Source organism: Mytilus galloprovincialis, chromosome 10, assembly GCF_965363235.1.
Source record: "Mytilus galloprovincialis chromosome 10, xbMytGall1.hap1.1, whole genome shotgun sequence".
Lineage (NCBI taxonomy): Eukaryota > Metazoa > Mollusca > Bivalvia > Mytilida > Mytilidae > Mytilus > Mytilus galloprovincialis.
This window is the reverse complement of record NC_134847.1, coordinates 51,400,719-51,427,450: the sequence shown is the minus strand read 5'-3', so window position 1 is coordinate 51,427,450 and position 26,732 is coordinate 51,400,719. Positions and strand designations below refer to the sequence as shown.

The window sequence follows — 26,732 nt, the reverse complement described above, 5'->3', positions numbered from 1 at the left end:
GGAGTATTTATTTCCTTGTTACTATTGTCTGTTTTATATTCACATTTATTACTGTCGTCTGCCCGTCAAGTCTGCAGTAATCTCATTACACTAATGTCTTCTTCTGTCTGTCAGCTCATTGCTACGGTTGTTTTAGCTTACATGAAAAGAAAAAAAAAATTGTCTTTTATTTCAAAACTGCACACAAAGCAAAATTTATGCAATAATGTAGGTGAAATTTAATCCAACTTTCATGTGGCAGCTTACTATTTGTCTAACTATTCAGCTTGCCTTTATATCATTTTTCTGATAGTAGAAAATTGAAATTTCTTTCTCTTTTTTTCTTGCTTCAAATTCTTATAGAGTCCCTGAGATTGTCATAAGTTTTTGTTGGGGTTCATATTGATCAATCTTTAGATTTTTAAGTTAACATTGTAATATTTTGTAGACTTTTGTTTGTCTTTTGGACACCTTAACTTTCTGTTTTGATTTTGTCAATATCTCTTTGACTTTGAATTAATTATTTTACTTTCATTGGTTTCATATTGTACAACTTTGGATAATGCCAAATGGACTAACCAAATTAATTGTTTGAAAACAGAATTTTCCAAATCCTTAAAACAGGATAAAAAAAGCTAAATTTATTTTGTTGAAGAAATGTAAGCAATAATCATTTCCTTAAATATTTGACCTAGTTTTTGTGGGTTAGATATATAAGGATATCATTCTTGTGGCTTGGTTAAAACTGGTTTGTCTGTTATTCTTTGAGATTTGATATGCTTGTAAGTCAATATTTAAAAATGAAGTGGGTTTTAAACCAAATGTGCTATTTTAAGGGATTTATAAATACTTTTAAGTCTTTCTCACCAATTTCTGAAAATTAGTGTTCTGTTTATTGACACTGTTCATTTTCACTTTGAGAGAGATTTTTTTTAGACTACACTGAATCCCCTTAGCATTGGGTTTATTAGTACAATAAAGTATTTAGTAACAAATAAATGTGAGGTTACATGTAACGTATGTATATGTATAGAGATAATGAGACCATACACATAAACCATGTAAACTATTAACTGGTGTATTATATATCCAGCTCAAACAGGTTCATGGGACTATCTTACAGTGAGATGTTTTTTTATTTTGGTCTGATTTTTAGGCCTCAGCTGCTCACTTTTTCTTTAAGACAATGATCAACAATAAAAGTGATGTTCCTTGATTTGGGTTTTGGTCATGTGCAAGCAACAATTTTGTGTTTTTGTACCCACATATTTCCTGTTGTGCCACATATGTTTTTCAAATTAAACATTTGTAAGCAAATACATTGAATTAATTTAGAAGTTTTGTTGAGTAAATCAAAATTTGGGGGGCATTTAACCACATGATATGCTTGTTTTGTTGTGTCTTGGTAAAAAATAAACGAATGATAGAAAATGATTTGAAACAACAGGTAATAAAGATTTGACAAAAAGCACTTTTAAAAGGAAACATTTAATTTAATTTAACAAAGAGAAAATTCAAAGTATACTATTCAACTATTTACGTCATTTGTCTAATTTAATCGTCCATTTTGCATATCATATGATTAGATTAGAATAGTCGAAGTCCATGTCAAGAGTTATGGTGATTAGATATATTTCCCTTCATCTCTGTAGCTTCTGATCTTTGCAGAGTTAACCAATTGAATCATTGATGACAATCTCTGCCTTTTGTCTTTTGGGATATTCAGACATATTTTGGAAGTTTATATTTCTAAAAAAGGATAAAAAAATACTTTGAATTGTGGATATGATAATTTAGATCAAAATGAGATTATGACCTCGCTAAGAGAAAGTAGAAGTTTGTAAAATGGTTTCTTTGACATAAAGAGGAAGTACAAAAAAGAAAATGTTTAGAAAAAAATTACTTAAAAAAAGTGCAACTCTGCGGTTGGTGACAGTAAGACCTGTCAGGACAACATCTCTGTCAAAGTAAGTCATTGAAAAACAAGGTCATATATTCTTTTAATGTGACAGTATGGTTCACTTGCAATCCTGTAATTTTTTATTCATATCAGAACAACTTAAAAACGTAACTTCCTTATAATTACAATAAACCTCCATTTTCTACTACCATAAGACAGAAGCAATTTTTGACACGTTGTAAAGAAAATATACAATTTGTTTGTAGGGGAGTTAGATGAAACTTGACCAAGGACTATTTTAAAAGCTCATAAAAGTCTCTGTTGCTTCTATGGCTGTTGTTATGTTGAATTTTCTTTAGTTTTGAGCCATTACATAAGCTTTCATAATCTATTTTAAGTAACATTCATATTGGTTATCTAATGGAGTTGCTTGAAAAATGTCTTAGTTTGAGTAAGTGGCAGAGTGGGAAAGTCATTATGTCCTCATGCTTTGGTCTCTTGTGTATATTTGTCTCAGATGTAATTTCATGCCACTTAATGTCTTTTTTACTGCATTTTGCAGTTGGTTTTTATGTTGTTTCATGATTATAAGTGACTATAGATATGTACAAGTACTACACATACAAAATTAAGGTGAATGTTAAGTGTTTTCAGTTCAAATATAAATTGTAATTACTTAAAACATGAGTAGAAAACATGAAATGTTCTTAAAATTGTATATTTGCCTTATCAGAGAACTAAAGCATAACAGAAAATTCCTAGTGGAACCACAATTGATATCAAATCATGCCATACATAGATATAGGTCAACTATCAGAGTTAAGTCAGTTCATCGAAGAAACCAAAACAAACAAATGTCCATTTACTTGGTGCCTGTTTTTTTTAAATTTCATATAATATTTATGAACATTCCAAGACTGTTATTCTTAAACTGTTGTGTTTTAAATTTTGAATTTTGTTTGAAGGGTATTTAAGGTAAATGCCAATGAGACAACGTAAAAAAGACATGTAGTGGGTTCAACATTGGATTCTCAGTGATAAAATGTGTCTATATATGTTGAGTGTCTGTCAATGTAAGTCTAGGTCATTTGGGAATGAATTCAGTAGAGACTACCAAGACTAAAAACACCAACATTATATACTAGTAAATATTGAGAATCAGTAACAGCAACTTGTGAGTTTCCTGGCTTATGACCGGCACACTATAACATGTGAAGCATCCTAGCCTTTTTTGTCTTATTAAAGGGAGCATACTTCTCACCACATCTTTTTATAGCATGTATGAATGATTTATTGTCAAATTTTGTATGTAAATGATAAAACTATGATGTACTTATAATTTGATATTGATCTTTTGCAGTGATTATGCTCCTAGAACTGTAGTATTACAAAGAGGACCAGAGGGCTATGGCTTTATTCTCAGAGGAGCTAAATGTAAGTACTGGCAAGCTGAGGGTTTGTCTTGCATCTTGTGAGTTCTAGCTCTTTAATTTGCCTAAATGAACATTGCATGTGTATGGAGGAATGAGAGAAAAAAGAGGCATCTTGAAAACCAAATATTTTATTTAAACTTGAATGGCACATGTTACCATATGCTTAAAACAAGAATAAAAAATATGTCAAATGAAGAAACATGTTGCATAGAATAATTGTCTCAGCCATCATGAATTATCAAGCCATGTTTTACAATTAACAATTCTGTGAACTCTTTTTTGCATTTAACTACTGCCTGTGATTATACAAGAAAATGAAAATGGCATTATGATAAATTAAATAAAACACACTTTCCATCTGATGAGTTAAGCCTTTTTCAACTGATTTTTATAGTTCGTTCTTATGTTGTACTGTTATACCACTGTCCCAGGTTAGGGGGAGGGTTGGGATCCTGCTAACATGTTTAACCCCGCCACATTATTTATGTATGTGCCTGTCCCAACTCAGGAGCCTATAATTCAGTGGTCGTCGTTTGTTTATGTGTTACATATTTGTTTTTCGTTCATTTTTTTACATAAATAAGGCCGTTAGTTTTCTTGTTTGAATTCTTTTACATTGTCTTATCGGGGCCTTTTATAGCTCACTATGCGGTATGAGCTTTGCTCATTGTTGAAGGCCGTACGGTGACCTATAGTTGTTAATGTCTGTGTTATTTTGGTCTTTTGTGGATAGTTGTCTCATTGGCAATCATACCACATCTTCTTTTTTATATTAATAATAAACAAGTACACAAATAAAACAATGTAATGAAGTGTATGATAAATTAGACATATGGTAATTAGTGAGATCATCCTTTTAGTTTATGAAAAATTATATTCTGTCTGAAAAGGATGTCTTTGTCAGGCGTGGCAAGCTTATATAAAGTTTAGTCCTCTGATATTTTGTTAATTGAATGCATAAAATTTAACTTATTATCTTTGTTCCGTAATCTAAGTATCTAAAACCCCAAAGCATGCACATGGTACATGTTTGTTGTAATTGAGATAGGTTATTTACACTAAAGGACAATAATTGATGATAGTGACACTATTCATGAGCTGAAATGTTTAAAGTCAGTGCAAAATCATCAGTTCAAATTCAACATGTTGATAGGAATTGTGATAAAGTATATTTATAACAGTTCACATCTATGTAAACTTAAGTTCATTGCTTTAAAGGTATTTCATTGCAGAATTTTTGGAGCCATTTCAATTTAATACTAATTTTATACAATTTATTATGTAAATGAGAAAGCAAAATATTAATACATATTGACATTTTATAGCAAAAATGTAGTTAAGGCATTTTATACTTTTTCTGACTGATCAGTTCATTTTTTAGCTCACCTGGCCCGAAGGGCCAAGTGAGCTTTTCTCATCACTTGGCGTCCGTCGTCCGTCGTCCGTCGTCGTCCGTCGTCCGTCGTCCGTCGTCCGTCGTCGTCCGTCGTCGTTAACTTTTACAAAAATCTTCTCCTCTGAAACTACTGGGCCAAATCAAACCAAACTTGGCCACAATCATCATTGGGGTATCTAGTTTAAAAAATGTGTGGCGTGACCCGGTCAACCAACCAAGATGGCCGCCACGGCTAAAAATAGAACATAGGGGTAAAATGCAGTTTTTGGCTTATAACTCAAAAACCAAAGCATTTAGAGCAAATCTGACACGGGGTAAAAATGTTTATCAGGTCAAGATCTATCTGCCCTGAAATTTTCAGATGAATCGGTCAATCGGTTGTTGGGTTGCTGCCCCTGAATTGGTAATTTTGAGGAAATTTTGCTGTTTTTGGTTATTATCTTGAATATTATTATAGATAGAGATAAACTGTAAACAGCAATAATGTTCAGCAAAGTAAGATCTACAAATAAGTCAACATGACCAAAATGGTCAGTTGACCTGTTTAGGAGTTATTGCCCTTTATAGTCAATTTTTAACCATTTTTCGTTAATTAAAGTAATCTTTTACAAAAATCTTCTCCTCTGAAACTTATGGGCCAAATTAATCCAAACTTGGCCACAATCATCTTTGGGGTATCTAGTTTAAAAAATGTGTGGCGTGACCTGGTCAACCAACCAAGATGGCCGCCACGGCTAAAAATAGAACAAAGGGGTAAAATGCAGTTTTTGGCTTATAACTCAAAAACCAAAGCATTTTGAGGAAATCTGACATGGGGATAAAAATGTTTATCAGGTCGAGATCTATCTGCCCTGAAATTTTCAGATGAATCGGTCAATCGGTTGTTGGGTTGCTGCCCCTGAATTGGTAATTTTGAGGAAATTTTGCTGTTTTTGGTTATTATCTTGAATATTATTATAGATAGAGATAAACTGTAAACAGCAATAATGTTCAGCAAAGTAAGATCTACAAATAAGTCAACATGACCAAAATGGTCAGTTGACCCGTTTAGGAGTTATTGCCCTTTATAGTCAATTTTTAACCATTTTTCGTAAATTAAAGTAATCTTTTACAAAAATCTTCTCCTCTGAAACTACTGATCCAAATTAATCCAAACTTGGCCACAATCATCTTTGGGGTATTTAGTTTAAAAAATGTGTGGCGTGACCTGGTCAACCAACCAAGATGGCCGCCACCGCTAAAAATAGAACATAGGGGTAAAATGCAGTTTTTGGCTTATAACTCAAAAACCAAAGCATTTAGAGCAAATCTGACACGGGGGTAAAAATGTTTATCAGGTCAAGATCTATCTGCCCTGAAATTTTCAGATGAATCGGTCAATCGGTTGTTGGGTTGCTGCCCCTGAATTGGTAATTTTGAGGAAATTTTGCTGTTTTTGGTTATTATCTTGAATATTATTATAGATAGAGATAAACTGTAAACAGCAATAATGTTCAGCAAAGTAAGATCTACAAATAAGTCAACATGACCAAATGGTCAGTTGACCCGTTTAGGAGTTATTGCCCTTTATAGTCAATTTTTAACCATTTTTCGTAAATTAAAGTAATCTTTTACAAAAATCTTCTCCTCTGAAACTACTGATCCAAATTAATCCAAACTTGGCCACAATCATCTTTGGGGTATTTAGTTTAATAAATGTGTGGCGTGACCTGGTCAACCAACCAAGATGGCCGCCACCGCTAAAAATAGAACATAGGGGTAAAATGCAGTTTTTGGCTTATAACTCAAAAACCAAAGCATTTTGAGGAAATCTGACATGGGATAAAAATGTTTATCAGGTCAAGATCTATCTGCCCTGAAATTTTCAGATGAATCGGTCAATCGGTTGTTGGGTTGCTGCCCCTGAATTGGTAATTTTGAGGAAATTTTGCTGTTTTTGGTTATTATATTGAATATTATTATAGATAGAGATAAATTGTAAACAGCAATAATGTTCAGCAAAGTAAGATCTACAAATAAGTCAACATGACCAAAATGGTCAGTTGACCCCTTTAGGAGTTATTGCCCTTTATAGTCAATCTTTAACCATTTTTCATAAATCTAAGTAATCTTTTACAAAATCTCCACTGAAACTACTAGGCCACAATCATCTTTGTGGTATCTAGTTTGAAAAATGTGTCCAATGACCTGGCCATTCAACCAAGATGGCCGCCACGGCTAAAAATAGAACATAGGGGTAAAATGCAGTTTTTGGCTTATAACTATGAAACCAAAGCATCTAGAGCAAAACTGACAAGAAGTTAAATTGTTAATCAAGTCAATATCTATCTGCCCTGAATTTTTCAGATGAATTGGACAACTGGTTGTTGGGTTGCTGCCCTCCAATTGGTAATTTTTAAAGAAATTTTGCCGTTTTTGGTTATCTTGAATACTATCATAGATAGCGATAAACTGTAAACAGCAATAATGTTCAGCAAAGTAAGATCTACAAATAAGTCAACATGACCTAAATGGTCAATTGACCCCTTAAGGAGTTATTGCCCTTTATAGTCAATTTTTAACAATTTTCATTAATTTGGTAAATTTATGTAAATTTTTACCTAATATAGTTCTCTGTTACTAATGGGCAAAGTTCATTATAGATATAATTGTAAGAAGCAAAATCGTTCAGTAAAGTAAGAACTTCAAACACATCACCATCACCAAAATACAATTTTGTCATGAATCCATTTGTGTCCTTTGTTTAATATGCACATAGACCAAGGTGAGCGACACAGGCTCTTTAGAGCCTCTAGTTTTATATAATCATCTCATGGTTCACATATGTTCATCTCTACCTTGGTCAAAGTTCATTTTGTCTTATTTCCTTGGAGTTCTCTAGATTTTTCCATCACAAAGGCTCATAAAGAGGGTGCCGAAGGATTATTTTCATGCAAAATCTTTTCTATTGCTGTCCACGAGAGCCGTGGTGTAGTGGTTAGTGCATCGTACTACTAGCACAAAGGTTCCTGGTTCGATTCCCGTTTGGGATGAAAATTTCAGGAACTCAATTTTCAGCTTTCCCTTGACACCATCTGCGAGTATGGTCTTGAGGAAACGATGATAGTCCGTCGGAAGGGGACGACAAATGGCTGACCCGTGTTAAGAGAGAGCCAAATCTCTTGCACGTTAAAGACACCCTTGTAGATTTCGAAAAAGAGTAGGCTAATGCCGCTACAAGGCAGCACTCGCACCCGCAAAGTGGAAAGGGATTAATATAAGTTGCAAAACTTGTTTCCCAATCCACTATAAATAAATATGTTTAAACTAAATGGATTTTCATGTTGAGTTGTCATTATTCACAGAGTTTCTTAAAGAACAACAACTTTAGAACTGCTCAACTCAAGGTTAAAAATTATCACGAAAACACTTTTCTTTTTTAATTTTCCTGCATGAACATACTTACCCTCTCTAGTAACCCTCTTAAACAGGTGAACATGACTGATGAAGGGACATGAAAAGAGCACAAATTTTTGGCAATTTATTTGAAAAATAGGTAAAAACTAGCCTACTCATGGTCTAAGAATTTGTGTAAGAAACAAATTGCATCTCTGCATCTTTTGTTATATGACTTATGTCCATCCTACGCCGTTAAGTTTTCAAATTTAAAGCAGTCTAGAGTTTGAGAAATGTTGTGTCACACAAAATGCTGTAAGGAATTTAAATTTTTCGTGTCAATTTTCTGTTTTTATATTACCCAGTTTAAAATAAAAAGGATATAAAAGAATTGGATTAAAAATTTCAGAATTCATGAATGAACGTTAAAATACAATTCTTCACATAATGGAAGTATTATATTAGCCTAGTTTACACCAAAAAAGCGATTTTATATTTTTAAATGGTATAGGTTTTATTGACATTTTGTCACCGCACTCTGTGTTTAATTCATTATACTTACTCTAGATAATGATATACCCTACCACGTTTATTCAACCTCACAATAATACACCTAGTACAAAAATATTTGATTATGTAAAACACCTGCATATAGAAATAAAAAATGATATTCGATTTATAATGAGGCTGTTGATCTTTTGAAATTCTAAGTCATTAAGTGCTCATAAGTCAAATATTATAATCGTGATTCTGAAAATAGTTGATATGCAATCTTGGGAATAGACAATCATCCATTTTGTAATGTCCCTCCATCTGATAGCTTGAATTTAAAATTTCTAAGTCACTAAGTGCTTATAAGTCAAATAATACAATCTGGATTCTGAAAATAGTTGATACGCAATCTTGCGAATAGACAATCATCCATTTTGTAACGTCCCTCCATCTGATAGCTTGGATTTAAAATTATTATATATGACATTGATACTGATCTGTACAATTTGACAACATTTAAGGACCTAACACCAAAATCATAAGAAATATAATCTACCCTTGTTCATTTTACGCAATGCATTGGAGATACCCGATCTTGTTCACTTCGTTTTTGACAGATTTTATTGCCCTGTTTACTTTACAATCTTTGTTAGGGTGGAATTTTAAGCCTCCTTTGCTAAAACTTTACACCCTTGCCAATAAAAATAAAAATGTATTTACTTAATGTGAGTCTTGTCAAGTGAGAAATGGGATTTGTTAGAATAAATCTGGTACATGATCCGTACAATGTGTTATCAAATTGTCTATTTGCATTGTAAAGAAAAAGTCTTGTTGATATACACTAAACACCCAACACTAAGAACTCCAGTAACATGATATCAAATACCTCGCTAAATTGCATTGTAATGTATGAATTACATTGGTACATGTATTTACTATATATTAAAAGTTTCAAAAACGTCGGTTATCATGAAGTCCTGCAATTTAATCCTATAATGAAGAGTACTCCAAGGCTGTCAGATTGGGGTGTTTGTCTAATCATAGAAGTATTATTTTGTCTATGTTACTTCAATGGTCTAATTATGTATGTTCCATATTGCCTCAAGGTTAAACAGAGGTCGATTAAGAAAATAGTTATGTGGTGAATATTTAAATTATGTAGTAAAAGATTTTGTAATCTCTTTTTAAATGTTGCTCCAATTGAGTCTACCGAGTGATAAGTGTGGATTTAAAGGTGTGATTGAAATGTGATATGCAGCCATTACCTTGGATTAATGTTTGACCGAATTCAGCTTCTTTTTATTTGGTTTACATTTCCCAAAATTTAATTCTAAATCTGTCCTGCTTAAATGCTAGTTACATTTTCTAAAATTTAATGCTAAGTTTGTCCAGCTTTTCAGATATGCTAGATATATTTTCTAAAATTTAACACCAAATCTCTCCAGTTTCTATGCGAAAAAGCTTAATGTATGATATAGAATCTGAGGAATCTGAAATGCTGACATAAGAGTAAAGTTTTGCTACTCCAAAATAAATAACATTGATCTTTCATAAACAGTTTGGCAAAAAAGAGTATTTAATGAATGAATTTGTGCTTAAATATTTGTAGGTTAAAAACAAAGTACATGTAATTTGTTTTTTATTTCGTCTCATCTATGTTAAAAGTTTTCTTCTGAAAATTAGTTAGTGGAAACATCTTGATTTCGTAGTTAAAAGATCATTGTGAATTTAAACCCTAAATAAACAATACACTTAAGAAGAAAAAAATAGATTGAGATCTTTTTCAAGTCTTCACATAATGGGAAAGTAATTTCGTGACCAGAATTCCTGTGATCAAATGGGGTGTAAAATATCTTTTAGATGATAAAAAAAATTCACTTGACCTCATTATTTTGAGTGTTTTATAATGTGTCAGGACAGCTGTGTTCATTTTTTGAATGAAAAATTCATGATTTTAAACTTTAGCCAAAAATATCATGTCCTATTGATGTAATTGTATGTGGCAACACACTTTCAAATATTTGAGGGATTAAAAACACACGAAATGTTTGATTGTTGCTTTATTGTTATGCTAACTTAAGTTCTAAAGATGGGGTTTTCAGTGAGGTACTTGTTGCATACATATTTGGTCATTGAACTGGCTATATATTCAGGGATCCAGATATAAAATTTGAACTTATTGGAGGGGTTGATATCCTCCGTTGAAGACTTAGTTTATTGTTAGAAGTACAATTTATAAGCATAAAAGAAAAAAAGAATAAGTTATTGGTCTTTGCTTTATTGTGTATTCAAGGTTTATGTGGCTGCTAAACTTTATTTTCATTGTTCATATGGGTTGATTCACGACCAAAGGCCAAAGCGATGTTTTCTCTAACTCAATAATGGCCCTTAAAGCCTTTTGTTACAAGTTTAAAGCCATATATAAATTTTATATTAATTTCCACAATGATTATAACTTAAATGAAGGAGATGAAGAGTAAACATAATTGAGAAAGCAACCATACGAAAAAGGCTCACAAAAAAATTTATGCTTTTCCATTTTGATTTTATTGTACTGGTATATGTTCTTTTATGTACATTTTGTAGTCCACTGATCAAAGTTAAAACAGGGTTGGTGCAGATCCCAAAAAACAAGTTTACCCAGCAAGATGTAGAAAGTGCCTGCCCCCTTTCAGTGTTTTCATGTTCTTGGCAAATTTTTAGTGTGTTAAATTTATTCAGTCTTTGAGGCTCCTTTATAGCTTGCTTCGGTGTGAGCCAAGGCTCCATGTTGCAGGCCGTACTTTGACCTATAATGGTTTACTTTAACAAATTGTGACTTGGTTGGAGAGTTGTTTCATTAGCACTCATAAACATTCTTCTGATATCTATTTAGTTAATTGTGTTTGTTGCTATCTCAGAGACATCTTTCTCACTCTCTTTTTATTAATTTCTGTTCTGTAGATTCCAATCCAATGTTTTTGTATATGCAAACGAGAAATTTAAGTTTAACAGCAAAGGACAAGGTTCACTAATGGCACAAAATGGCCTAAAATATCAACTTTATCATAAAACACCAAAAAGGTCTCAATTTGGTTCGTAAATGGGTCTATTTCAAAAGTATAAATGCTAAATATATCAGTTCTTTTCATAAGAGTACAAGATATTCGCCAAAAGTAAGCCAATTTTGGACATTTTGTCAAAATATGATGATTTTGTGCATTTTTCAGACCTAAAAGCTTTTGAAACACATTGGCCGCCACTTACGATCCAAAATGTGTTGTAACCAAAAGATTCCAATTTTAATATAGATTTCATCAATATAAAAACTTTTTGGATCGTAGATGGAGGCCAAGGTTAATTATGCCAAAAACAATTGAAATTATGGACAAAAAGTACCAAAATTGACCTTTTAATACAAATTATGCTCATTTAAGGGGTCATTGCTCCATAAATAGTAAAGGAAAGTGCCAGAAAAACTATTTTTGTCTTAATAGTATTATCACAAGTATTTCTATGTGAAATTTGTAATTTTTTGGCCCGATTAAAAAAACATGAAAAAATCAGGGCCAATTTTAACCCTTCGTGAACCTTCTCCTTTTCCATTTATATTTATATTATCATTTTTTTCTAACACTTTCCATATTTAGTATTTTATAACTTGTGCTCTTTTACAGGACTGAAGTAATTTTTTTTGTTTGTCAGGACTATATTACTTATCATCATTGTTTAAGACAGCATGGCAATAAATTACAATTTAACTACCTTCCTTTACAATATTTATATTAGAATTGAACACACCTTGTTTATTTTACCACTTTATACATATAAACCTAATGGCTGTTTGTTTAAAATGTGTCCAGTCATTACGATTGTTCAGACTTATGTCCAAACAAAGTGGGAGTCTGAGGGGTAATCCGAGACAGTATTTGAAAGCGTCACAAGACACTTGGTTAACCTAGTAACACTTTTTTCTCATCTTCAAAGTGTTTGTACATTTGGTTCACTAAATTAAAAATTATTCAACCTATGTGGCTAATATTTACATAAATAGTTTATTAAATGGTCCATTTGTAGGTAGCAGTTACTTCAGTGTCAAATTATTTAGCAGATTTAAAACTTATTGTCATTTATCTTGTGCTTTTATTGGATGGGTCATCTAATTTGCCGATAAAACATTCATTGAAAATTGTTCTTTAGAGGGTTTAGTGGATATTTGGGCCCAATGCAGTGAGTTTGACCCCCATCCTTAAAAATTTATACATATAAACCTAATGGCTGTTTGTTTAAAATGTGTTCAGTCATTACTATTGACCAAACCAAGTGGGAGTCTGAGGGGTTATCCAAGACAGTATTTAAAAGTGTCATAAGACACTTGGTTAACCTAGTAACACCTGTCTCTCATCTTCAGATTGTTTGTACATTTGGTTCACTAACTTAAAAACTATTCAACATATGTGGCTAACATTTACACTAAATGGTCCATTTACATGTAGCAGTTATTTCAGTGTCCAATGATTAAGCAGATTTAAAACTCATTGCCATTGAATATCTTGTGCTTTTATTATCCTAGCAATCCACTTTACTGATAATACATTCATTGAAACCCAGTTTTTTCATAAAGGGTTTAGTGGATATTACGACCACCATCCTTAAATATTTGAAGATCCCTTTACTCTTAATTCATGACCACCATCCTTTCTGTCAAAAAACTTCAAGGCAAAACTTTTGATAAGGTAACTCACAAAGTACCAATCATCACTGTCCATATAAGTTCATAAGTTCATTTGCACACATTTTGGTATCATTTGATTGTTGAATTGAAAATTTTATTGGCTATAAGTCACCAAGAGTGACCTGTGCATGTTTGTCCAACCTTTGAACTTTGACACTTTCTCCCATTTTAAAGTGTAGTATATTATCAATCAAGTAGACAGAAATGTTCATGTTGTGACCCCTCTGAGTTGACCTTCACTTGTAACCAACAAATTCACAGTATTTTATTTAAGGACACAAAAATACGACTGTCAATAGGCTGATTGATGTCCTTCACCCTTTTTGGGGATTTGATCATACTCATATTTTAGATCTTTTAGTGACATGACCTGACTGAGCTAAATTTGTCATCGATAAGACGTTTAATTCCCCTTTTTTTTTACATGGCATCATATTACTCAACATGTACTCGCATGGATGACAGTGATAGAAATGTCATTGAAATTTATGTATATACTTAGCATAATTGTTTGAACTCTATCAGTTTAAAAAATGATCTTTATTCATACTACATGTATAAATGTTTTGCTTTCAAATTCCTTATATGATATGTATATAAAAAAAATAACAAAGCTCCATTATGGGCATTCTAATCTAATATAAGGCCTATACAGGATTCTTTTGGCATAAAACATGTATTTTCAAGTTACAGATTTTGACAATTTGGTTGCAATTGCAAATGTTGTATATAATCACAGCATATACTTGTTCCCTTTATAAAGATATTTCATATATACATTTTGCATCAACAATGATCTGAAGATCAGTCTCCTGTTTAGACCCTTATATCTTAATTACTTTTTAGCACAACAAGTTGATTTGTAAAATATGATATTATCACAAATGTTTTATTATAAGTAATCTTTTCATTTGTAAATCTGAATTCCTAATTTCGCCTTTCTTTGACCCTCTGAAATTGATATTCATTCATCTTAACTGTCAAAGAAATAATATATGTCTTAAAATTTTAAATAATTTTTTTAAAGAATATTTAATAGCGTTTGATGCTTAAAATAAGTCTTTTGACTCTTTCTTTTCAAATGAAACGTAGAATCGGATTAAAAAGGTTTTATTTAATCGTTTTTGACTCAATTGAACATATTTTTCTTTGAATTGGACAAACAGCGTGAAGGGTGGACAGTGTTTTGTCTTCTATGAATTTTAATCTTTCTTTATATTTTTAAATTGAAATATTCAAATGATGTGAACACTTGTATAATGTTGACTTGTACAAACTGGACTATAATGAAATATAATAAACTAAAAACAACATGTTATAACAATTTGTTTAAGGATTTTTTTAATCTAGTTCAGAATGTTGAAAAAACTGACAGGAACATGTTTTAACAGTTTTGTTTTGATAATCTTTAAGTTTTAACAACTTGGTATAGTTGAAAAAAAACATTTGAGATTATGTTTCTGTAGTAAAAAGACTGTGAATTGGACTTGCAAGATTGAAAATTAGTGCATTTTTTTTTTACGGATTACAAGTACATGAAAAATCAATTAAACTTAACAATTTCATATTCAACAAATATATATTTCAACTTATAAACAGATGTAAGAACATCTGAAGCAAGGTAAAATCTATAATACAGCAGATTCTTCGAGATAAATTTTAATCAACAAATGGCGGGCAACAGATGTCACAAGCTATAGATCTAAATTTGTAGTTCATTGGATAAAAAGCATCGATTTGTGAATATTTTATATAGATGTGACTTCATTTTTATGTACTTGCTTTACAAAATTTGTAAAAACAAAATGGGAAATGTCATAAAATCAGGAAGGATTATAAAGCATAAAAATCGTTATGATACCAGAAAAGGTAATTAGGTTTAATAACACAAATCGCAAGAGTTTTCAGAAGTTCTTATAACATTTTTTTACTTAAGTAAAAATCCTTAATTTTGTAGATAATGCTTTTTGAATAGGAAATAAGAATTCTCAGGAAAAAAGTAGATCATTTGATCACAGGAATATCTTGAAGACACTGCTAATGTCTGATTGGTTGTGGATAGTAAAATTACACTGTTAGTCTGCACAGCAATTACAACACAACTTGAAATTTACTAAAGATCTTCCATAGATATTTTGAGAGAATCAGTTATGGTCATTGGACCATATTATTTTGAGAAAACGCAAAGAACATTATCCAGATTGCATCATCATAACATTTTGTGATGAATTATTGAAAACCTCAGCTGAAAGTATGAAAAACTAATATTTTTAAATGAATATTGCTTTAAAGTCTAAATATTTTCTTTTTCAGCACAAAGTACAAGAAATGGAGAGCTTGATTTCCATCCTACACCAGAGTTCCCTGCCTTACAATATTTGGACAGTGTGGACCCAAGCAGCCGAGCAGACAGAGCAGGTTTAAAACCTGGTGATTTTATATTAGAGGTAATACATTAAACAGAATGTCCATGTTTACATTCCTTACAGCAAATAAGTTTCTCAATAAAGTCTACAAGTTATATTTGAGACATATGAAAACAAAAGAACTAATACCAAACAGACTTGATCACATGAAATCATCTTTATTTTCAATTTATAAATCTAAGCTTATATGAAACATTGGTAAGAGGGTTACACAAATATTTATCTGGTAGATAAACTATCTAAATATTTTATAGATAATTCATTGATATAAAAAAAAAAAAGAGGCCTGTTAGGGAGATCTACTGAATTCTGATATTATTATTCAATACTTCAATGAAACTCTAGAAAATTATATACGTCACTTTAACATTTACCAGTTGTAACTACCAATGTGTTAAATTGAAATTTTCACGGTTTTGTAAAAGTATTGATGTCAATGTTGTCTGAAAACAGAAACAATGTAAACCTATAGATAAATCATACAAAGTGTATTTCACAAATTTTGAAATACCAATGTGATATCTCGTATTGATTAAACAGTATGGTATTGATTTATCAGTATATGAAGTGTTTGTTTTAAGGGTGTTCTTTATGTAGATCTGATCCCCTACTGTCATGACGAAAACCATGATGCATTTTTCCCATATTAAAGAACAAAATTGTTTCTTCTGATTTATTGTTAGTAATGACTTAAGGGTTTAGGTCCAGAGAAGGTCCACTTTGTCCAGAGTTATTAGAGAGTTTTAATCTTGGTTTCCTTTGAGATATTTTATGGGTTCTTACTTGAAAGAGAATATAAGCAATTATATATAACCTGACAAAACATTTGGGGTTGACCATTCTAATACTTTGGTCTAAATTGGCCAGTATACTTGGACATCGATTTTGAAGTTCAGTACATTGGTTATATCCTTTCAATGGTATAAACATTTAGTTTAATCGGTACCAATTTTTTGTTGCTTCATGAAAAATTGTGGGATTTTCTCCTGGATACTTGATTTCATTTCAAAAATTCTTCATTCAAACCCATTGTGTCAAATTTGTGTTTTGATGAACTCTTAATATCAAAGGTCCACAAAACTAAAACCAGTTAAAAGGAAACAAATACACCCTTACATTCTTAGTTCATTTATACCCACAAAACCAACGAAAAAATTGAAGTTCCCGGAATGATAATATCCACATTGTTTCCATAGTGCAGTAGTGTGGTAGTGTAATGTTGCTGTCACTCAAAGTATAATTGGCAGTCATGATCAAATTAAAAGTTGTTGTATCAAATACTTAATTAAAAACTGCAATGTGCATTCCATAAGATCTTTGGAGAAAATTAAGTAAATTCCAATGGTTCGTCATAGTTGTTGTAATTCAGATATGTAATAGTTTTAAGTTAGAAAGTGAGAGTGGCTTTCCCTTGAGCTAACATCCTGAAGCAACCCCCAGAATGCTGATAAATTTGTCGAAATAATTTTTAATTTTGGAGAAATGTTCATTATCTAGGCCTGAACAATAGTGAAACTTACAGGGAAATTCCTTTAAGAGAGTGAAATTGGTTATTACTTGGGATTTTATCATTGTTAAGATTGTATCAATTTGTTTTATTGTTCCAATTGAAAAGATTTGACCTGAAATTTGAGGTCACATGTGTATAAAATATGTTCATGGATGTGATCAGACTTGTCCTTTAGGCATTGATAACACAAGGCAAAATATTGTTTTATCTTAGTACACTAATGTGAGTGCTTAGTGGTTAGGGGATGGAAAATGAAATGGTTCATTATATATTCTGTACTATAGTCTAATTGAACAGGTCATAAAAAGTCAATAAATTTAAAACATCCTAGTCATAAAAAGTCTAAAAACATGATCGTATAAACTTTTGTAAAACACAGAAGAAGGTTAAGCATAATAAGGGTGTGTACAAATTTTTCAAGGGGTTTTAAGTAAGTAAAACATTTGAAGAAGTTGTAACATTACACTATTTTCATTGTTTTCTGATATTTTTCTCATTACATTTTGGCCTCTCATAGAGGACCCAACATATTTTTTTTTAAATTGTCCATATATAATATGATGAAATTAAAGATTATCGTTGGTCATCTCAACACTATTGATTTTCTCACTTGAGCCTGTATGGTGAAAGTGAAAAAAGCAATCAAGTTGAGATGACCAATGATAATCTGTTAATAGCTTTTTAAAGTGTGCCCTTCGTTTCTAGCAATATTTTTTTTTTTTTTATAACACTAATGTGATGAGAGAGAAAAACAGAAAATGCAAAAAAAAAAAAACAACACTCCAAAAGGATTTCTGTCATCTTATCATTCATTTTGAAATTTGCTTCTATTTTTAGATAAACGGTGAAAATGTGGTCCGTGCATCACATGACCGAGTGGTACAGGTTATACGTAACTCTGGAGATACCCTGGCCATGAAGGTCGTGACAGTAAGACCTCAACAGAACCCAGTCAATTGGCAACATATGGATGGTACAATGACACTGCCATCAAGAGCTACCAGTAGTGCAAGTGCTAGTAAAAAACAAGGTCAGTGCCAGATATGAAGAAAAACACAGAGAACTTGACAAACACATGTTTTCTGCTTCTTGGTTGGGTTGTTGTCTCTTTGACATCTTTCTCCATTTCCATTCTCAATTTTGCATGACTACTATGAATATATTTATTTTCATTAGTACTATTTCTGTTGAATGAAGGGGGGGAAATACATTTGTCACATATTTAAATGATGGTATGAACACAATCTTCATTCAAGACTAGAAAATTTGTATTTGTCGAAATCATTGAATTTAAATTAACATTTACCATAAAACCCGACCGAATAATATGGATCCACAGTATATAAAATGCTGTAAAAATAAATGTCAAACAAAAAAAAGAAATTGTACTATAGCATCTTCAATAAATTCACAAGTTTATGCCAAAAACATGTTAACACGAAAATTCAAAAAAAAAATTGATGTGAAAACAACATTAGTAAAGAGCTTGAGTGCTCTAACCTTACAAAAAGATAAGGAAGGCCCATACACAATACACCATCTAATAATCTTAAAAAATCTTTAATACCTTTTTTCTAGATTAAAATAATTTTAACTAAGTTATCCGTTTTGATGGAACTGAACATGATTTTCATATTATATATCTTCGTTTCCAGCACCCCAGCCACCACGAAGAGACCCAAGGACTTCACTTTCGAAAGAGAAGGGCAGACAGATAGCAGAGGGACTAAGCGAATTAGGTAAAACATTTAAAAAATCCTTGATTTAACTTTAGTCCTTATTTTTGGTGAGGAATTAAGTCTTTACTATTAGATAATTTTAAATGCGACAAATTACAGTAAAATGGCAACACAAGCTGTCCTCCCCCATTATGATTTCTGTGAGAATTTTTCGGGAATATGTTTATGTTAAGAAATGATTTACTTCTAATAATCTAATCTTTTATCCAAGAGATTTGACCAATTTCATTCATAGACCATAGAGAAGGGGGAAATGGAGTGGTAGACTGTGATTAATAACTTTTTTCAAATTATCAAAGTTTCTTTTGCATCTAAAATTTTACTCCTACAGTAAAAAAAAAAGTTTGTTTTTTTTATCTTGCCACACCTAATTGTCACACCTAATACATTAAACCTCCCTAACATGAATACATTCTCTTTAACAGGCATTGAGGAACAGTGTACAAATGACAATGTTAAACAAGCCTCCGGTGAAGGTGCACATTTTTCTTATTGATATTGTCAAAGTAGCTTTGTTTTGCTTTTGATGCACTGTTGTATTTTATTTTCATTTTGGCTTTTGCCTACGTTTTGTTTCCTTTATTTTATTGTATTTGTTCATGTTCATGTTTTTTTCCTCTCTGTGATCACAAATAGTAATGCCTGCTTCAGTCAGAGCTTCAGAAATCACGCCTTTATGAATACTAACAACACACAAGTTCTAAAACTGTAAAGATCAAAACCCCTCTGTAATCAATGTGACTTTTTTTAAAAATGTAAATATGATTTAAGAAATTTAAAAAAAATAAATTAGAAGATACATATTTTATATTTCCTTTCAAGAGCAAATATTAATAAAGACACATCATAATGCTTATTTAATTACAATGTCAAGGAAATAAAATGACATACAGTTAACATTAATGGGCTTTTATCTTTCTTTTATTAAATCAGATAAACAGAATTATTACACCTTTTATGTACTGGAAGGCCACAACAAAATGACTTTTTAAGGGTTGCTTTTTAATTTTACCAACAATTTTGTATGTCCCTTCTGTGTTTCCTGTACCTTTTTTCTTTTAGTTTTACAAAAATAAAGAAAAAAGAATTTAATATATTTCAAATGTGACTAAAAATTAAATTTAAGTTCAGATTTTTTTTCTCTCCCTCTAACAGCGTATTGTTGATTAATAGCCATAGCACATGAGCTTTTATGTACCAGGTATATACCAAGGACAAACTTCTGTTTAATGATTTAATGTTAATACTACATAACCATTGATTAATTAATATTTATATAGCCATCTGTGCATGTGACGGTTGGTTTAGTTGAAAACAAATAAGCATGTGCAATAGAGTTAAATGTCAGTAATTATATGAAATATGAAATTAAACTTGAACAGTGTAGTGTAAACTATTATAGAGAAAAATAATTGCTAAAAATCTATTTCTTAGGCCAATAAATAAATATAAAATTGTCAAGCCAGTTTAGAATTGATTTGATTGCACATAAATCTGTTTTCTTCTTTAGTCACACTTGCAGTCAGTAAAATTTGTTTCAGAAAACATTGTTGTCAAATGCTCTGAATCAGAAATAAAATTCAGACGTGTTTTTTTGCATGTGTAAATCAGAGATATCTGGTGCATGAGAAATTGAAAACATTTATTTTTCGTATCCAAACCAGTTAAAAAAAAGATTATTTATGATGCACCTTCAACCTCAGTTCAAAAGTTTAGAGGTTTCAAACGTTGTATTATCAATATTTAATGAAATGTTATTACTTGTACATGTATAACTATATAGATACATTGACATTTTTGTATGCAAATTTGTCAGCAGTTAATTTGAACTGCACAAGTTCCCCCTTAACATGGCATCACAATTAAAAATTAATGTCATGATTAAAAAGTGATTGATTATTTCAGAGACAGATCTAGGTTCTTTCACTTTAGAGACAAACCAAAAACCAAAAGTGTAAATATGTCTATGCTGTTCTTTAACTGTTATCCAGGCCAGACCATTATTTTTCTTCTTGTGTTGGGTTTCAAATAAAGTAAACTTGACCTTGGTGATGAGGATTACAATGTCATGATGTATATGCCTAAACATAAAACGTATAATTTGTACATTTAAAACATTTCATTAACGATATCGTTCTTTTATTTCAGATCAGCTAGATTTAGCATTGGCTGAATTTGAAAGAGAAAACTTAGAACAACATAATGTATCAACTGAACAGAAAACAGCATCCATCAGAGCAAAACATGCATCAAAACGTGTGTCATGTGTGGATTTATCAAACATTGAAGGATATGATTCAGAAAAAAGTGACCATAGAAGTCCGTCAGAAAGAATTATACATAAATATAATACTGAACGTAAACAGAGTGCTATGGAACGATCACAAAGTACGCCTGATCTATCCGACAAAAAGCCAGAGCCTGTATATGCAACTCCTGTAGTACCAGGTTCCGCAGGTGTTCAACGTAGAAATGACGGAACTTATGTGTATGCTGTTCCAGAAGACAGTCTTTCAATGAAAAGTTCAACTTCAACTTCAGAAAGACCAAAGGGTCCACCTCCGCCCCCACCTGGGGCACTTGGGTTTAAAAGACCTGCTCCAGGTGTACCGAAAGATGAGGTCGTTGTTCAGCCAGCAAATGCTGAAGTGGTGTCTATAAACACCATAGGAAGTAGGACTTCATTGTATGCTAGACCAGAAAAGATTTCAACAGCTCCACAAGATGATTTTGAATCTAGTTTTCGACCTGGTGCTTCAGCTAAAATGACTGATGAGCCTAAAGTTAAATCAAAGGCTCATCAAAGAAATTCTAGTCTTACTTCCACAAACTCTGGAGGAAGTCGCCAAAGTGACGACAAACACAGTGTATCCTTTGCCGAGGATAAAGTATTAGACAATGCTAAAACATATCTTCAAAAACATCCAAATGCAAAACTGCTTGTAACAGCAGACGTACATTCTAATGTGAAGAAACAGACAGGCAAATATGAGCCTGAACCTGATTATGACATTGAGGAAGACAAGGTCAAAAGTAAAGTTACTGTAATTTCCATTGGTGATAGAAAAACAACTGATTCAGAAATGAAAAGATATTCTGTCCGTTCAGACATTCCAGCTGGTAACATTCCACCTCCGCCATCTGAACCAGCTCCAAGTCCACCAACAAAATCAGTAGCACCATCTCAGACAACTGTAAAGTCTGCAGCTCCACAGCCAGCTAAAGCAGGAGCTCCTCTGCCATCTGCAGCAAAATCTGCTGCTCCTAAACCTCCTTCGCCAAAATCTAAAACACCATCTCCAAAGGTAGAGCAGAAAATAGTTACACAAAAGAAGGAGGAAGTAAAAATTGAAAATATACCGTCTGCTCCCGCAGCGCCTCCAATGCCACCAGCAGCGCCTCCACCACCACCTGCTCCACCACTGCCACCAGCTGAGCCGCCTGCTCCTCCCCTTCCAAAATCAGTGCCTCCAGCTTTGGAAAAAACCAAGCAAAATAATACAACACCTCAAGGTATTGAGACTAATGATCTATTAGCTGCTGTAAGAAAACGTCAACAAAGGATGGATATAGAAGGACCAAAAATTTCTGCCTTACCTGAAAGTAAGGATGGACCTCAAAAGGATGACAATCAAGCAGCCATTATAGCAGCCGTTGCTAGGCGACGAAGAATGCTTGAAGAAAAAGGAGACTCGTCAGTTATTGATGCTATAGAAACAAAGCTTCAAAAAACCAAGAAATTACAGTCCGCAAAATTAGCATTCTCAAGTGATAATATTGGGAAAACTCCAGAAATGAAACCAAAAGTGGCAAAACCAGTGGAGCCTAAAGCTACCGTAAATGATGTTAAATCAACAATGGAAAGGCAGCCTCCTAAGGTTGATATAAAACCGATAAAAAGTGTTGCAGTGAAAGGAAAGGAGCCAACTAAAATTATGAGTACAGTAAATGGGGGTGCTGTCAAAACACCTGTTAAATTGGAGGTAAAAACAGACACCAAAATAACTGATTCTAACAAGCCAATTATTACAAGCACACCAAAAACTGAAAATAAGGAGAACTCTGTCAGTTCGCCTCGTGGCACTGACTATGTAGCTTTAGCAGAAAAAGCTCGCCAAGACTACTTGCAGAAAAAAGCAAGTCAGACTTCACTTCGTGTTACTGCAACAAACAATTCACCAAAAACGGTCAGTAAACCTGCAGACAGGTCAAAGTCTCCAGCAAAAACAATACCAACTTCACCATTAATAGCTCAAAGTACAACAAATACTTCAAAAGTACCTATTAGAGATCAAAATAAAAACATTATAACTACGGGTGTCCCTAATGACAGGACCAAAGTGTTTAGTTCTGTAAGTCAAATACCAAATGGTAATGTGAAAAACGTGTCATCCAAAAATAAGGACAATGGTGTTTCATCCTTAAAACCCACAAAGGATATAGATGTGATCGGTCAAAATAAAACTTCTATTAAAGACCGTATAGCCAGCATAAATAAGGCTGAACAATCTAAGGTAAACATGAATGGTAAAGTTTCAAATGAAAAATTGAGTGTGAAAGGAGTTACTGTGGAAAGTTCAGTAACGGACAAATCTTCTTTGCCGCCACCTCCTGAATTTGGAGATTCTGTGCAACTAGAAATAATTCCTCCACCAATGGGATTTGATAGCGGAAGTAACTATAGTGATATATCTAGACAAAGTTCTGTATTTAATCAGGAGGACAATGAAAGTTTAGTTTCTTCTGTGTCGACTGTTTCTACTTTATCTGATGATCAAGCCGATTCTGGATATGGTCGACAGCGGCATAACTATGAGGAATTAATAGCTCCTCCGCCCCCTGGTTTTGGGGATTCTAACTCAAATCAGGGCTATGATACAATTCCATCTGTCATTCCTCCACCCCCAAGCTTTGGGGAGGAAAAACGTGATTTAATGAACAAATCTAGACAAGTGACAAAACCTTTTGGTTCCAAGTCTGTTGATAACTGGCAATGTTTGGACGTACTTGATTGGTTAGACAGTTTAAAATTATCGCAATATAAGACAAGCTTTCAACAAAAGTGCATTGATGGTAAAAGATTGCAAAATCTTACCCGGAATGATTATTTGGACTTGGGAGTAACGCAAGTTGGTCATCGAATGAACTTAGAAAGATCAATTAAGAAATTGAATTTACCTAAAAATGTTGTCTCATCTAGTCATTTGTGATTTTATAGTTTCATCCAGAATCATTCATTTGTATAATAGTTAACATAATTGAAAATTTTCAGAGCACAATGACTTTGAACTTAATGAGTGCTACAATATTTATCTATATAAAACTTATATCTTACAACGAAAAAAAAACTGTCACCATGGAAACAGCATGGTATGAATTAAAATAATACACTTTTTTAATAGAATTGCTTAAGATTGGACACATTTACTGTTCAAGTGTTTAGGAATTTTAAAATTGTACTCATTTTAAAATTTCTGTTGATTTAACAACAACAAAAATATATATTAAGCAGTTTTCATGAATGAATAGTTGAATAAATGCTTGAATGAACTATTTAAGAGAGTAGGAATCTGGTGTAAGGAAGGTTGTGATGTAAACAACATTTGTTGTTAAAAAAAAATCTGTGATTTTTAATTTAGATTTGAAAAGTCTTCCATAAGGATGTAATTATACCTTTTAAGGCATTTTTTTTTTCATTTTAAGTAAATAAATGTGTGCCAATTTGGATACATGGTCTGGTGACACTGACACTGGGCAATTGTATTTTTCTAATTTGTTTTAATATAAACAGTTTTAATGTTTAATCTCCATATTTATTATTGTTTTCCCTATTTATTTTAAAAACAAACTAGTCTAGATATTAAATTTTTCTAATGAATATGAATTAGTGGGAAATATATTTCATTGTAAATCCTGAACTTGTTTTTTATCAGATGAGTGCTTTTGGTATTTGATTTTACTGATGTTTATTTATTTTGTAAATTATTATTTTTGGAAATGCATTCCGTTTTTTTTATCAACACAGCCATATCTATTCACAATGTCATGTTTTTTTGTTTAAAACATAAGTTAAAATGTTTCTCAGTAAGAATGTTGTTAAATTTTGTTACTAAAAATCTCAAGATTTAGACAAAATATTGTTTATCATTAGATTAATATTTTCATTCAATCAGTATTTTTCTTTTAATCTTACCTCAAACATGGGAATACTCATATTTCAAGAAATTTTGATGATCATAATTATTGGACAAAATCCTTCTGTATGAGGGGAGATAATTCCTTCTGTATGAGGGGAGATAACTCAAGTTTTATTGTTATCCAGATAGCATTATTTAGAATTAGGGAAAAATAAAGACATCTTACTAGCATTAGGACAGATAATTACACTAGTCTTCAAAGGTTTAAAGTAGAACTGGATTTTTAAATGAACCTTGAACTCTCTATTTTGATTTTAGACACAATGTCTAGGAAAAAAGCATTATTAGTTATATTTTAAAGAGCAAGTATTTTCCTTGTTTTGCTTGCAGGTTTTAGTTTTTTCCTGTGATGCATTTTTCATATCATTATTTCATACTGGACAATGTACAGTATGCTGGTCATCATTTTGTACCAATAAAGCTTCACTACATTAGTAGTCCAAATATAGTATGATTTGTAATTTTAACTTATTGAGTGGTGTATGTACTGGTTTATGTACAGTGCTTATGTAAAAACAAATAAAAACATTTTATATTGATGAAATTCAAGTCGACACTAATGCATGTATTGTTATTATAGAATTTCATCCACTTATAAAAGTTGTCATTTCATAGATTTTACATAGGCATTTCAATTGTTCAGTAATCTCAATACTAAAAATAAGAATATATTCAGATAGAAATTATATTTTCAATAAATATCAAAAGTAAACAAAAATGATTTTTAACTTTAGAATGTTCAATTGATAAATTAATAAATTTTTTTTGATGAAAATTTTCCTATTGTTAAAAAAAATCTCTCCACTTTTATTAAAAAAAATTAAAGATTACTTAATTGAATATACAATGTCAATGAAAAAATATCATCAATATATTAAAAACAGTCCATTACATAGATACTTGCATTCTTTATGCTAAATGTGACTAATTCATTCTCATTTTCATAGATAATTAGAGTGCAAATTATGTACCTACATATATATATTTGGATTTAAAAAATGTTTACTACTTGAAACTTATTATTGTTTTTGTTATAACTAATTGATTATTGTATTCAAAGATGATCAAAAATATATTTAATTATACAAAATGTGTTTCATATATGGCCACTTGTTAATAGTTCTATGTAGACTAAAATTGACTCTAACAGGCTGCAACTTGTAAATACAGCTGGTTCACAAACCACACCCTTTGGGGAGGAACTAAATAGTCATACAATATTTGCATCGGAATACTGGCATGAAAATACGGATTTTTTTGTGTTATTAAATTTGCTGTTACAAAATGTTAAAAAGTATTATAAATTAAGGAATGTATCTCCCTCATGCAAAGCTCTGATTCCTTTCACGGATTTGGCTATACTTTTTTGGAACTTTTGGATTATAGCTCTACATCTTTTATATAAGCTTTGGATTTTACATATTTTGGCCACGAGCATCACTGAAGAGACATTATTTGTCGAAATGCGCATCTGGTGCAGAAAAATTGGTACCGTTAATGTTATTGTTATATTTACCTACAAGTTTTGAAATATGATCCCATGTTTAATCACATAGACAAAACAAAATTGG

At 31.8% G+C, this 26,732-nt stretch overlaps 1 protein-coding gene across 9 annotated transcripts in view; it reads left to right on the top strand.

The window, feature by feature from the left end:
* The window catches only part of LOC143047778 (uncharacterized), a 101,714-nt gene extending 75,463 nt beyond the window's left edge, over positions 1-26,251 (top strand). For 8 of the 9 annotated variants that reach the window (XM_076221027.1, XM_076221029.1, XM_076221031.1 and 5 more), the window contains 6 exons: positions 3,240-3,313; positions 15,603-15,736; positions 18,063-18,255; positions 18,881-18,964; positions 19,390-19,440; positions 21,113-26,251. In XM_076221027.1, coding sequence (XP_076077142.1) covers positions 3,240-3,313; positions 15,603-15,736; positions 18,063-18,255; positions 18,881-18,964; positions 19,390-19,440; positions 21,113-24,174 — 3,598 coding nt within the window. In that variant the 3' untranslated portion in view covers positions 24,175-26,251. The remainder of the gene's footprint in view (positions 1-3,239; positions 3,314-15,602; positions 15,737-18,062; positions 18,256-18,880; positions 18,965-19,389; positions 19,441-21,112) is intronic. The other variant, XM_076221032.1, reaches the window with a different exon arrangement.
* Positions 26,252-26,732: the final 481 nt, after the last annotated feature.